Genomic DNA, 15,832 nt, shown 5'->3' on the forward strand with positions numbered 1-15,832 from the left:
TTAATATATCATATAACATAAAAAACTGTCTACTTATTTATGCTAATAATTTATATATTTTATATTAACATAAATTGATATTAACATAAATTATATTTATATGAATATGTTAACATAAAGTAATATAAATACAGAATCATAATTGATATAAGATGTTTATGTCAATATAATATAGAAAATTAATTTTAACTGAATATTAATGGTCAATATATTAATGATTAATAATTATAATTGATGGTAATTAATATATAATTACATAAAATAATTAGAATTTTACTACAATTCTTACATATATTTCTTTAGAACATATCTTATTTTAGTTATTTCTTTGATATATGAATAGAGTATCACAGTGTATATAATCTTTAGGGACCTACCATTTATTTGCTTAAGATTCATCCATGAGATAACATTGTGTCACTGCTATAGTTCTTTCCCTCTGACTCTATAGAATATTCCATTGTGTCTCCATAAGATTCTATTCCTTCACTCTCCCATTAATGGGTCTTTGTGTTGTTTAATGGTTTTCTCTTTTGTGAATGGTGTTACAGTGATCATTCCTATGTGGTTCCTTTTTTATATGCCATTAACCTCAAAGCAGAGAGGCTCAGAGGCATTCCCCACAACTAGGTTGCCTAGAGTTACAGAATTTTAAAGACTAAAAGAACTTAAAAGCATACAGTCCACAGTGGTAATCAGTGATCAATCATGCTGTGCACCTACTTCTATTAATATGTACCTCACTCTATCATGATAAACGATTTCTCACGAATTCCAGACAGAGTGTTTAGAAGGCAGGGATGTTTTCTTTTTAGCTCATAATTCTATTACTGTAACTGCCACCTAACTGGATTTTAGGCTGGAAGGCCTGCCCATTGGTCTGTAAGTCAATAATCCACATTCTAGCTGGCCAAATATCTTTTAAATGCCAAACTAATATGGCACTAACATAAAATTCTTCAGTCTTCACACCTTTTGCAGGATTCCATATCCACATGCACAGGGCTATTTATAAATCAGTCCCTGAGTACATTTTTAGACTCATCCTTCCACACTCCAAGCCACTTGTAATTCCCCACATGCACCAAGAGGTTTTGGCCTCAGGAACTTTGCATAAGATGTTCCCCCTGCTTGGCATATCCAAAACCTCTACCCTAAATAGATTCTACTTCTTTAGACCTCAGCTTCAGAGTCACTTCCTCTGGAAGCTTTCCTGACCCTCTGCAGGCTAAGATGGGCAACATTCCCACCACCACCACCCCCCCCCCCCCACCCTACACACACATACACATTCCTAGGACCCCATGCAAACCCCTAACAAGCACTTACCACATCTGTGTGTAATTTCATTCTCCATGGACTTTTCTGAGTCACTGAGTAGACTGAAAGCCTTCTGAGAGCCAGGACTGCATTTTATTCATTTCTGCATCTCTAAGTACTTAGCAAAATACTGAATATGTAGAAAGAAGGAAGGAAGGGAGAGAGGGAAGGGGAAGAGAAGAAATGTTTGTTGAATTAATTATTTTAAAAGAACAAAAGTATCACCAAAGATGAGCTATGACTAGACTGCTCCAAAGAAATTGTTTGAACATATTAAAACAGATTTAAAAGAAAAAAACTTCTTAGCCTATTCATGGAATCTGCATACATACCTAGTATGAGCCAGGTGCTCTGGGGGAAGTGTCAGGTTGTCCAGAAAGGTTTTGCTGGGCCTAAATCAGGGAACCAGAGAGGTAGATGGGGAAAAAAAGTCATAGAAGCTAAAGAGGGCAGTGCAGGCAGGTACCCAAGAGGGGGAGCCAGAGATCAGCTACCAAGTGTCTTCGGATTAAAAGGGCTGTGGTCTGGGTGTATTGAGAAACCCATTGCTCTTCCATAGCTGGCTGGAAAGTGGCAAGTGTGAGACATTTAAGCGCAAGGATCAGAGAGGATAGACAGACACTGTACTAGGGACTGCAGATGTGACAGTCCCCACCTAAAATAACAACAAATGAACACAGTGTTAGGGAAGAATGGGCCCTGCAAACCACCAAAAGAGGGTCACTCCCTGAGTAGGTGGTACGAGAGGAGGACATTTTTTCCTTTGAGATGACTCAAAGTCATAAGACAACGAATTGTCATTAGTATGGGGTGGGCCATTTGAAGAAAGACAGATGTAGTAAACCATCCCTAGTCATGGTTCTTTCCACTATTAGTTTAGTTTGTGAGTAATTTCCTAGCACCCATATTAGTTGTTTGCTAATAGCCATTTCTCCTCTTCTGATGTGTTCTTCCTACAGCTTGTTTTGATCAATCACATACAGTTTTGGGTTGATACAGGTGCTGAAAATGACAACCTTATGATTCAGTTTTGCCTGAATTTCAGGCTTCCAGTATTAAATGTGTTTCCTAATCCAGAGGGCATCCCTCCTCATTATTTCATACCAGTCAATTCTCAATGATTCATGGACTAATTGTTCAGCAATTACATTTCCTGCCCATCAGCAAGCCACAGGATGTTTTTGGGAAGTGGGACACCTGAACACTCAAGCATTCTCCCAAAAACCTGGGTCATGCTGGGAGGTGCTACTTCTAGGAGCAGCCGATCCTAGGCAGTGACCATGTGCTGGGTCCTCCTCTGCCTGGTCTTAACCTCCGTTGTGCCATGGGTTGCTGTATGAAGCCTGATCCTTATCTTCTGTACATCTCACGTTGCTTCCTGGGATTAATTTATCCTTTCCTCTAATCATAAACTCTTGTATTCCAAACTTAGGAGCACTCAGAGATCAGGAGAGGCCTAAACTACTAATATTTTTTAGAAGAAAATGCAAAATGAGGTTTATAACATAGCATGCTTAAATGTAATTAAAGTGTTTTTTTTCAGAAACCAAAAATACAAAGCAATATCTGTGCCATTCATAAGATAATTACAGCAGTTCCCCCCCCCCCTTATTCAGAGGGGATACTTTCCACGACACCCCAGTGGGCACCTGAAACCAGATAGTAATGAACTATATATACTATTTTCCTATATATTCACTCTTGTGATAAAGTTTAATTTACAAATTAGGCACAGGAAATGATTAACAATAATAAAATAGAACAACTGTAACAATGCACTGTAATAAAAGTTATGTAAATGTGGTCTCTGTCTTTCTCTCTCTGAAAGTATCTTATTGCACTGTACTCACCCTTCTCCTTGTAATGATGTGAGATGCTAAGATGCCTATTTGATGAGATGAAGAGAGGTAGAGGATGAGGCATTGTGATGTTGTGTTAGTGTTAGGCTACTATTGACCTCCAGACAATATGTTAGGAAGAGAATCGTCTGCTTCCAGACCACAGTTGACCAGTGGTCACTGAAACCATGGAAAGCAAAACCACAGATAAAAGGAGGACTACTATACAAGATTTATGGAAGTGAATAAAGTCACTTAGTGCACTCTGAGTGTGGTCCAGAACTGGGATAAAAGTATTAAGTTGGATGAGGATGATCTTCCTTCAATACTATGAGTATATCTCTGTGACTACATATTAATACATAAACTGCCTTTGAAAGTGATGTCAAGGTCTAAATCTGAGAGCTTTCATGTGTGGAAGGCCCTGTCCTCACTCCCTGCCATAGGCTGTTACTCTGACTGTCTGTTAACCCTGACCTTGCATCCTTCTTTTGATTTATGGTGATGATCACCATCATTGACTTCATTCTATGTGATCCTAATTAAACTTGTTAATTAGCTCTGCCAAATGTGTTGATGCTTCCTCCTCCACCATCCCCAGCCCGCCACCACGTGCCTCATTCTTGCACACCCCTGTACCTGTAAGGGTAGTAAAAGAAAGGAAATTAAAATGTGACTATTTTGGTCTTTTTGCTAGTATGGGAAAACAATGTTGGGTAGGAATGGTTATTATGAATTTGGACATTTCCTAAGGATTTCACATTTTATGTGTCACTTGGGCTTTCTCTCCCACAGCTGGTGAAGAGCAATGTGCTACTTTGACACTTCTTTGCATCTCGTACATTCTAATGGTTTTACACTTGTTTGGATTTATGAGGCTCAGCATTTTCTCTTCTTGTCCTAAGGACCACTTCTCCCTTTCAGTCTTTTGATGATGAAGCTCCGATCTTAGAGGACTCTGTAGAGAACACCAAATACCTAGTTCTCCTCTCCTATTCTTCAGTATAGAGACTACCAGTCTCACTTTCTGACTGTGAGGCCTCCATTTCCACTCCCATATTCAAGTTCACTCACTTGAAATCTGCCTATTGCTGAGAAAAAGAATAGATCTGGGATATCATATGATTAGTTGGTGATCCTGGATTACCACAGATGGGGCATTGGCTGTAGGTTAAAAAAAAAAAAAAAAGTTAAGCAGAGCCCTATTTATCATCCTCCTGAGCCCACTAAATATCAGACCCCCAAAAAGACAGCAGTCATCAGTTAAATAAATGAACCATTAAGTTGAGAACAGATGTGTGAAAACAGCCACCCTCCCCTGATTTACTGACCCTTGGAAGACATTAGTTGGCTAATGGACTTTATCTGCCACAGACAGCTTGCCCCACAACTTAGAAGATGTGGCCTCCTTTTATACTTTATGTTGCCTCCACCTCTCATGAAGGAACCCTGGGGACAAGCAGATGATTCTCTTTTTTTCCTCGTAATTCAGATGCTCACAAAAGATTAAGAAGCTATCTTTCTAGGCTTCAGACAGAGATGGAATCAGGACTTGGAAGCCACCAGAACACCGGGGCATGTTCTCCCCAGGCTTCCTCACTGCACCCACTGGGTTCTGACCCCTGCACCCTATCCTATAGATTAACTTTCCAACCACTCAGTCCATATGGCAGAAAATGACATTACAGTCCAAAGTCATTATAGCTCCTGTTATCCTGAGAACAGCCCAGAATGAAGTTGAAGTCTTTAGTACTAATTCTAAGTTTCCGTAAGATAATCTGACTGATTATACTTGTCCAGTGTCATCCAATGAGGTCCAATCAACTGGCCCAGAGATAGGGAGTTTAAACACAATTGCCAAGAACCTGCCCCTGTGGGTGAAGGGAGACAGTTATATGGTCAAGTGAGCTGGGAAGAAACCCTAAAAAGTATCTTCTAAAATCTAGACCGGTTTTTTTGAGATTAGTCTCTAGATATTACCAGTCCATGTTTATGGATTCTTTTTGTTGTTTGGTTTGGTTTTGGTTGGATTGGGTTTGAATCAATGATTTACTTGGAAAAGTTACTAAAAAAAAAATACTCTAATTGTTCCTTTCTTTGAAGCAGCACATTGTTCTCATTCTTCTTGGTAAGAAGAGTTTGGGGAATGTCAGGTGGAAAATGGATATGGAAGGTTTGCTTTAGCCCCTTCAAACCAAATATAAACCAAAATGTTTGAAGAACAATTTCCTTACACCATCAGGGATGGGGACAATCAACTATATTTTATTTTCTTCCAAAAGGTCAAGAAATATATTTATTTTAAAGGGAAAGAGAGAATTTGGATTATGCCTAAGAAAATAATTTTAGGTATTTAAGGCTTTATCACACATGATTTTTTGCTATAAGGCCTAGAAAACCTTAAAATATTGTTTCTATCAGATTATACCCCTGTCCATTTTTCCTTTCCCAGTTTTATTTGTGGCTTCTCCTAAAAAGAATCACAGTGCCCGTGTGAGAGGCTGACCATAGCCCATTGCCGTCCATGCCCCCTCCACCCCCAGGACCTTATCCTAAACAGAGGAGAGAGCGACAGGGCAGGAGCTCATTATGACCTGGCAGCTAGATGGGCCTGGACTCAAACATTGTGCTAGAATCCATTCTGGGGATTTACCTCCCTTTGAATTAGGTTCTATTTCTTAAATGCCTGAGAGATCTTAAATAGCCTTTGTTTTGTCCCCTTTCCCTCCAGGCTTAACACAGATATGAATGCTGATGTGGTGTGTCATTCCCTGGAGTTTTGTAAGCAGGACCCTGGCCAACCATTGTGTCATCTCTACCCGCTTCCCAAGGTGAGTGGGTCTTCACCTTGAATGCCAGATTATGCTGACGTGCAAGCCCTTTGGAAATGTTGTAAAAGGAGGTGCAGCCTCCCTGGCTCAGTGATTTGAGAACAGAGAGAGGCAAAATGACATTTTCAATTACATCGTGTGAAATACTATTCCCCAGTTTCAACCTAGACCCTTCCCCCCTCCTCATGCTGCCAAAGAATGTTTTTGCTATTTAACCATCGTAGACTATCATCTAGAGCTGGGCTGGTAGTAGGTGGGAAAACTAACCAGCCAAGAAGAGAAGAGGTTAATTTTCTCTCTACCATTTAAAAAACAAACTGGTCACTTTTATAGAAAGGTAAACTCATCCAGTTTGCCCAGGACTTTCCTGGGATAAGCACTGAATGTCCCACATCCTGGGAAAATCTGAGCAGTTGGTCACCCTAGTCTGAGCTTTATTGTTCTCACCCATAAAATGGGTATAATTAAATGCCTAAAATACCTCTCTCATAGGTTTGTTGTGGGAAGTAAGTGAGCTAATACATCCAAAATGCTCAGCGCAATACCTGCTACATAAAAAACTGTTAATAAATGTGGTAGCCAATATAATTATTATCAGTATCATTATTGTTCAGAGATAGCGCTTTCAGAACACCCTGTGTCCAATTGTTGGACGTTTTTCAGTTAAAATACAGGCAGACAGAGCTGCGAATGTTTACAAAATTCTCAGCTCACATTCTGAATGAGAGTATAATATTAAATCTAGCTAGGCCTCAAAATGCTGATTTTTTCAGTAGCTTCCCGTAAAAACAAATAAAAAAATAATAAAATAAAATAAAATAAAATAAAATAAAATAAAATAAAATAAAATAAAATAAAATAAAATAAAATAAAATAAAATAAAAAAAATAAAATAAAATAAAATAAAATAAAATAAAATAAAATAAAATAAGATTCTATGCCTCCTATTCCAGAATTGTAGTTTTTCTGTGTGTGACACAATAGGTTTCTGTTTTATATGTAAATTCCTTTTTATCCTCATTGAAATAAAGTCACTTTAGCACTTTGTGGCCTAACCAATGAACATGATGCTGCTGACTGACAGTATGAGATATCACAAGCCAGTCCCCTTGAGAAGGAAGAAAAAGATGTGAATCCCTGGAGTACCTGCTTTCTTGGTCATTGACTCTGTGCCAATTATATTTCCCCAAATTCCACCTGAGAAGTTTTGGAATCCACTGGTTTCTAGGAGGGATTGGGCTTTTAATTAAAATTCTTTTCAAGTGTTCAAATAACATGCAGATATAGTATCATAATATTCACTACTTAATAATGCACAGAGGAAACGTGTCTCCATGCACAAAGGCAAGTGATGCGGATTTTTTTGTCGTTTCCTTAAATAACATCACGGTATATATACATCACACTCACAGTTATACATAGTTACAAAATGTTCAACTTCAAACTATCCCATGTAAAACGGCATTCTTTATTTTTGTGCCCTATGGAGTTTATATCCGAAATACCAATTCCTTGTCTTCCCATCACAACACCCTTTGCAGTTGCTGGCTGGGAGGGAGTGGAAGGATTTCAATCCAGAAATGCTCAGCTCGCACCCCAGCAGGGCATGCTCCCTGGTCAGCCTGACATTCCCCCACTCACTGTTTTGGTCCTCCTCTTCCTCCCCCTCCTCCTCCTCCAATCCCCATCCTTAGCCCCCATCCCTTCAGGTGCCCCAGAGAGGAGAAGCAGTTGGCGCAAACGTGGACAGCTTCCCTCTTTTCTGCCTCCAAGTATTCTTTAATAGCAACAACCAATACTTACTGAGGACTCACTTTTCCATGGCCCTGTGCTTAGCCTTCACCATAGCTAGGTTCTTGTCTCACAGAGTCAAGGAATGAATCTTGTGGACAAAGGAGAGTGAGTAAAGCGGTAGAAGTTTATTAAGAAAGGGGACAGAAGCCTGGGTGGCTCAGTGGTTGAGTGTCTGCCTTGAGCTCAGGTCATGATCCCGGCGTCCTAGAATCGAGTCCCGCATCAGGCTCCTCACAGGGAGCCTGCTTCTCCCTCTACCTATGTCTCTGGCTTTTTCTTTGTGTCTCTCATGAATAAATAAATAAAATCTTTAAGAAAAAAAAAGAAGAAAGAAAAAAAGAAAGAAAGAAAGAAAGAAAGAAAGAAAGAAAGAAAGAAAGAAAGGAAGGAAGGAAGGAAAGAGAAAGAAAGAAAGAAAGAAAGAAAGAAAGAAAGAAAGAAAGAAAGAGCTCTCAAAAGAAAGAAAGAACTCTCAAAAGTGAGAGGGGTCCTGTCAGGGTTGCCAATGTGGGCCTCCACTGACAGTCTTTTATTTAGAACTGACCAGGAAGCTTGTGGCCTTATCATTCTTGTGATGTCTTGGTGTGAGTAAGGACTGGTGATAACATCTTTAATGGCTTCTTTTTTGGGGTCTGTCTATTCTGTGTTGGTCACAGATGACTGTGATTAAAAAAAAAAAAAAAAGACATCCTCTCCACCCACACCTAGGGCAGGGTGGTCTGGCCTGTTCACTTAACTCTGGTTTCCTTATAACTCAGCATTTTGGGGATCTCTGTGAGCCTGAACCTATAGCCCCCTACCATCTATCCCTGTCCCTTACTCAGTCCTGTTCTTGAATGTCATCTAAGTGGAATCCTGCAATATGGCCTTCTCTGTGTCTGTCTTCTTTTGCCTATGAGGTTCGTTGTGTTTTGAGGGCATGATGGTATCACTGTGTGAACGATTCCCACAATCACCCTTTGATGTCACTCCTGCTCTAGCATCCTAGTGAGTCCAACCAAATTCTGCTCTTGCCTGCCTTCCAAAGAATTTTCCACACCAAGGCCAGAAAGGCCTTTCTGTACAGTGAATTTGATCTTGTCACTCCGCCTCAGTGCCTTGATGTGCAAAGCAGTTTCTCCCTCATCCTTCAACTTGGTGGACTTCCCATCCTTCAGATCTCAGTTCATATATTGTTTTGTTTCTTCAGGGAGTCCATCCCTGACTCATTCTACCTACCCATCGTGTTGAAGTTCTTGTAGGCCCCTCCATGGAACCTGCACTGTTTTAAATGATATAGCCTGGGCGGTTGCCTGTTTATCCATCTCTCCAAGTAGGACTATAAGCTCCAGGAGGACAGACTCTGCCTTGGTCACCATTGTACAGCCAATGCCTAGGATGGCGCCTCACACCTAACAAAGAAGTATTTGTTGAATGAATAAACAGAGTGCCACTAGCTTCTCATTTGCATCACTGATGGAAATTCTGATTTCCCTTACTTCGTTAGACACATTAATTTTTCCAGTGCCTATCTCTGATCGCATTATTCCCCCCTGCTTATGATCTCTATGCTGCCTACCCAGTAAGGTATACATTTTCACTTAGCATTTCAAGATTCTCAAAAAGCCTTCCTGGATTTCTGCTGTTATCGTTGTGTACCCCCTGCTGCAGCCAAAATGGAGTGACTGTCTCTTTCATGAGCTCACCTTAACCTTCCCACCTCTGTACCCTTGTTTCCAATCATCCCTTCCACCGAGGATACTCTCCCGATACCAGGCCCATCCTTCGAGCTCATGCCTCCATCAATTTCCCTGTCGAATAATTCCTAATCTTCTCCACAAAATATTAACTGCTCTCCACCATCGTCGTAAATACCTTTTGAAGTACTACAGTGTGCCAGTGTTGTTCTAAATGTTTTATGTACATTCATCACTCAATCTTCCAAAGTAGGTATTGTTGTTGTCTGCATGTCATAGATGAGGAAAGTAAGGCTCAGAGATATCAAAATATTAAGTTTACATAGATTTTTCATATTAAGATATAAGCTTATCAAGGCAGCAGGTCTGCATCTTGCCCATCTTTGTTGCCTCCATTGTGCTGGGCACATGTTTGGTGTCTGGATAATATACCAGCACTGCACTTGACATGTGTGATCCTATTTAACGGAGCTCCTAGGGGGTGGGGGTTATTTTACAGGTGAGGAAATTGAGACTAGGAGAAAGAGATTACAAAGCTAATGAGTGGCGATGAAAGCATTGAGCCCCGGGTCTGTTTGTCTTTAAAGCCCAAGTTCTTCCCCACTGTGCTGCAGGCCTCACTGCTACTCCTGGGATATAGTTACTTTTAATTGAACCACTGTTCCTAGGCGAGTAATTCCTCACAAGCAGGACTCTGCACCCTCAATGTCCTGCTTTGCATGCATTTCTGATTCTGGTAAAATACAAATAATGTGACTGGAGCCATTGTCCCTGTGAAATGCATGCAGCAGGGTGGAGGAAAGAAGAGAGTCCTTCTGCTCTAGGGAGCTGGTGGGCAGAACTCGGCAGTGTAGAGCAATGGGGTCTGACTTTTGTAGGAACAAACGTAAAAGTGGAACCACATTTAGGGACCTTAGTAAACTGCCTATTCATCAACCACAGTGCAGTTGACATTCCAAGTCCACTTTTTGCCAATCCTTTAGCTATGGCTCGTGTCCTTATCTACTGTGTGCTGAAAATAACAAACATCATCCATGATTAACTGAAGCAAGAAACAAGCTAGCGTTCAGCTGGCACCAGGAGGGTTGCAGGGAGGGGGGCAGAAAGGAGCACAAGACAGGATAGGAAAGGAACAGAAAGAAGAAAATTGCAGGCTGCATTGTAAAGACCACCCAGATGGTTTTGTGTTACCTACTTTGAGGGGATTATTTATACCCCTCCTATTCTCATTTGCATACAAAACAAGGCATTGCCTGCTGCTGGAATGTGTGTGTGTGTGTGTTTGCTCCTGTGTGCACATGTGCATAAGCAGGACTCTGACACTGAAAATTGAATGTGGTTCAATTCATGTGTACCTTGTCACGCTTGAATCGTATCTTTATTAGATCAGTATTAGAGTGCACCCATCGGGCCAGGAGGGGAGCCTCCTCGGCTTTATGCTGCTCCCCCAGGCACACCCTATAACTTGGAACAGACGCCCTTCCTAACCACCCCTGAGCTGCAGGGACATGCTACATTCACAAACATCTCAGAGGCATACTCAAGACCTACTTCACACCACTTTGATCCACATTAAAAGAGAATTATATTCAGAGTGTGTGCTCTAGTGGAGATAGAGTCTCCTTATTTCCCCTGGGGCCATCAACCCATTTAAAACACTGTGAGGCAGTGGGAGGGGGAGTCAAGAATGAATTTGCTTTAAGATTCCATTCTACCAGTTTTGCTTATTCAATGTAAACAACACAGGTAGGAGAAGGGGCCTCCAGCAAAGAAAGAGAGGAAGCCAGATGTGAGCGCTATATGGGAAAGGAAACATAGATAAACATATTTATTTATCACTGGTGAGAGATAGTGGAAGGGAGACTGGAAATGTAGACAAGGGGCAGATTGAAAGGGCTTCTAGTGCTATACTAAAGAATTATTCAAATACTGGAGTAAAAATTCAGCATATTTTGGAATTTACTTCACATATTTTAAGTACTTGAAATCAGTAAAACAGAGTATTTAATACATCTCCAATACAAAAATTCATAAACAGAAGTAAAATGCAAATATACTGAAATATACATCCAACATATCCTAATGTAAAAATAAAATATTGCTTCAAATAAGCACTACATAAAATAAAGTGTAATTGGGGTTACACATAAAATGAAATTATGATCTTTTTGTAAGTCATCTCAGTCTATCATGAGTCATCCTCGAGCTATGAAAAACTTAGCAGCCATTTCTCATTTGTCTTCATCTTATCTTCTACAAGATTCTAGTACAGGCACCATATTAATACGAATTTTAAAATTTATTTTAGAAAAATAATAAACTGCTGTGAGGGGACCCATTGCCTTAGGAAAGCAACCAGACTTTGAAATGGCTTTTCCCAAGTGAGTCTGATTGCTGCAGGAACCAGTTCGCCAAGGCTGAGTGTGTGGGAGTGTATGCATACACTGGGAACTTAGGCTTCCTGGGGACCCAAATTACCCCAAAGCTGACATAAAAGGGTTTGAGAAGGATTAAGTTTGCACAGTTTTTATGAGAAAATGTCACATGACAAATTCTTGTTGTTCAACTGAGAGATAAATAAGCTGATCTCAGGAACTTTCATTTTTTAAAACACATTAAGTATAAAATATAATATCTAGCATCTCTTTTAATTGAAAATCTCAGGTAGTAAGGTTTAGAAAAAATTACAAATGGACAGGAAATTGAACATTTTCTAAGATTCATGAATCACTATATTTCATTCTGTACAATCAACTGGGCCCTTCTGTGCATAACGAGTTGCTGAGCTCTGCACACAGTGATTTCAGATGGCTGAGGTAATCTTCCCCAAACTTTTTAGATCACTTCCATTTTGCCCAAAACAGTGTGTGTGTGTGTGTGTGTGTGTGTGTGTTTGGGTAAATTTCTCTACTCCAACTCTGTTTAACAAGACCCAAAACTCCAAAGTCTGGCTTTGTCCTCTCAACATTTATGTAACTCTGACTTGCCTTTTTTTGTGTGGCGTGTGCGCAAAAATAAAAATGAATTAGCACTTTCATTTTAACAGAATCTGCGTCAAACACAGAAGAAAAATTACTTCCTGTGTCATCATCACTACATCGTCACTACATCACTACATCGCTACTGCTATAGACAATTCTAGCAAAATAGTAGCTCAAAATTAAACTATACAGAAATAGTTTAAGCTTCTCTTCTCTTTCGTTGTCTGGTCAACCTCTCCAGCTTGTATTTGCTCTTCCCCTGTCCTCCACCCTAACTTTGTAGAGGATGTGAGTGCTTTCTCACACATTTGAGTTTAGGGAAAAACAAATGAAATAATAAAGAACAATTTTTGTTATCATCAGAGTTTCAGGATAAGGAAATTTCCTTCTTGAGTGATGGCTGATCTTCAACTGTGACTTGGCAAACAATTAGAAAATCAAATGTTACTTTTGAAGGGAACATACATTCAAGGAAGAGTAACCTACAACTTTGGATCAATTTTTTGTGTACTACTTCAATGCCCTGGAAGAGGTAATAAAGTTTTCCAAACTACATCACTTAATAAACCCGTATTTGTACCTAGAAGACAACCGTATCATTGATAGCTGGGACCAGAAATGGTACTAGAGTCAAAAGTGTCTTGGATGAAACTGATAGGCTTTTAAAGAATAAACGGTCATTTTTTTATTCTTGTAATAGACCTTTACTAAGCTTCTATTGTGTGACAGGCACACATTAGGGCTGAATGATAAAAGGCAACAGCAAACACAATTTGAGTGTTATACACGTACCAAAAGTTGGCTAGGTACTTGTCATTCAACTTCTAAAGCCTTTCTTCCACACAATGGCAAGCTTATTCTGTTATCCTAATTTTACATATGAGAAATCAAAATTCAAGCAAATTGCTGATCGTGGAGTTATTTATTTGACAATGTTTGTAAAGTTCCTATTTAAGCTTCTCAGGAAATTTTGAACAGTGAGATAAATGACAGGGGAATGTAGACTTCTAGATGTGGAAAATTCAGCTGAAAAGGGAACAAAATATACTGCCTAAAAATAAACCCAAGTGTATTGGAGATTCTTGTTTTTGATAAAAATAGCATTTCAAATCAGTGGTACAACACTGGCTTATTCAATAAATGGATGGAACAAAGGACTAGCCATTTGGAAATAAAATTTAAGCTAAATGTTTATCTATTTCTTATAGCAAAATAAATCCCAAGTGAATTAAAGGTTGAATCATTAAATATGGAGCCATAAAAGAAGAAAAATCTGAGCAATTTTATTTGTAATTTGTGATACAGAAGTCACAGGGAAATATGAATATATTTGACTAATAAAAAATCTGCTGTACACAAAGTCAAAAAATAGTAAACAGGGAGAACGTTTTTGTAATATGCCACACAAAGAATTATTTTTCCACAATTCAAAGAGCTTTTATAAAATCAAAAAGAAAAAAAAAAGTGAGCAAAGGCCACAAACAATTAGTTTGCAGAAAAAGAAGATGAAAGGACCAAAAATGTAGGGGGAAATACCGATCTTCTTCTCATAACTAAAGAGTGAAAATTAAATGAGATTCCAACTATCTCTTATGTATTTTGCCTCCATGAAACTCTTTGAAGATCATTAGACAAGAAATTATCACAGAAACAGAAAGGCTTTAAATATCAGAGACCACTAAATTAAATTGCTCCCTGGAGACTTGAAGGCTTAGAACTCTAACAGACTGAAGAAAATATTAAACCCTGTGCTTGGATATATAGTCTACTGTTCAATCCTTTCTCTGGGCGTTTTGAGTTATCTTGACAGAGATTCCATCCTGTATTTTGGTGTAAGTCCATATTTGGAATCTTGGAGAATTTATCTCCTTAGACTTGTTTAAAGACTAACTTAGAGGTCATTAATCTCATAGGGATCTTAAAAATCTTCAAAATACAGCAGTAATAATGCAAATTTAAGTTACCCTTTCTGCTGAGTAGAAGAAATCAAATGACTCCAAGAAAGGTACTTCTATAGTATTCAAGATTTGAAAATGTTTCTTGCCTACTTTAGAGTAGTTTTAAAAAATAACTATTTCTTTCTTGATAATATGCTTCTTTCTTCCCTTAGCTCAAGAAAAGCTAATGACTCTAGTGAATTCAAATACTTCTAAAAGATACTTCAGATTTTGAAGTTTTAATGAGTGGTCTCCCAGTATCTCCTCTTGGCCTTCATCTCCACCTAATTAGTCACCCACATCAGAACTCAGCTGAGAAGGCATTTCGTCTCAGAAGCTTTTCCTGATGCCCCAACTAACCAGATCCTCCAGAATTCCTTGCCTTTCATCACACCTCCTCCTCCTAGAATGTGTTAAAAGTATAATTAACAATTGTACAATAAGCTAAATAATTGTACAAGCAATTGCTTATTGCTCCTTCTGTTAAGGTATAAACTCTAGATAACCTGTTTTCTCCCCCAAACATATGCTATTCCATGTGATTTTCCCCAGAGCCCAGCACAATTCACTGCACTTATTAATCAATCAACAAAGTATTTTGTTGAACATTGTGGTATATGGAATAATAACACACCCCAAAAAAGGGTCCACATCCTAATCTCCAGAACCTCTGAATATTAACTTACATGGCAAAAGGGACTTCACAGGTGTGATTAAATTAAAGATCTATTGATGGGGAAACTATCTTGGATCATCTGGATAAGCCTGATGTAATCAAAATGATTCTTATAAGAGAGAGGCAAGAGGCTCAGAATGCGAGAAGATAGGGCAACAGAGATAGAGTGATGAGGCCATCAGCCAAGGAGTGGGTGCAGCCACATGATACCGAAGAGGCAAGAAACAGATTCTCCCTAGAAACTACAACTGTTAGCCCAGCTGACACCTGGCTTTAGCCTCCTGGGATTCATTTCAGACTTCCAACGACCTTCAGAACTATGACATAATAAATTTGTGTTGTTTGAAGCTACCATGTATATGGTAATTTGTTACAGCCACGATAGGAAACTAACACAAATTAATTGTGAAACATTGGACACGCCTGATCTAGCAACCTGAATGACACAGAATAATAGATAATAATGACAACAACAACAAACAAAATATTGTTGCAAAACAATTGCCCCAAAACAACCCAATGACTGAACCACACTCACTATCTAACTCTGTTATTTGCCAAAAATCACGTGTTTAAAGAGTAGAACAACATCCTGTAATGAGAATAGCCCACAGAGTCTAGCATTAGAGAACTTCTGCACATGGGCAGACTGTAGGGAAGAAACAATCGAAATGTAACAAAAGTGTTGGTTGCCAAGCCTTGGACAATTCCAGCACAGGCTCTTGGACTTCTCATCTCTAAAGCAGGATTAAGAATGGTGCATTCTTCCCCCGCCGTTG

General features: G+C 39.2%; 1 protein-coding gene across 2 annotated transcripts in view; it reads left to right on the forward strand.

The window, feature by feature from the left end:
- AOAH (acyloxyacyl hydrolase) overlaps positions 1 to 15,832 on the forward strand; it is a 158,642-nt gene that overhangs the window by 35,988 nt on the left and 106,822 nt on the right. For both annotated transcript variants that reach the window (XM_077856197.1, XM_077856198.1), the window contains exon 5: positions 5,890 to 5,989. In XM_077856197.1, coding sequence (XP_077712323.1) covers positions 5,890 to 5,989 — 100 coding nt within the window. The remainder of the gene's footprint in view (positions 1 to 5,889; positions 5,990 to 15,832) is intronic.

Source organism: Canis aureus, chromosome 18 (genome assembly GCF_053574225.1).
Source record: "Canis aureus isolate CA01 chromosome 18, VMU_Caureus_v.1.0, whole genome shotgun sequence".
In the NCBI taxonomy this organism is placed as follows: domain Eukaryota; kingdom Metazoa; phylum Chordata; class Mammalia; order Carnivora; family Canidae; genus Canis; species Canis aureus.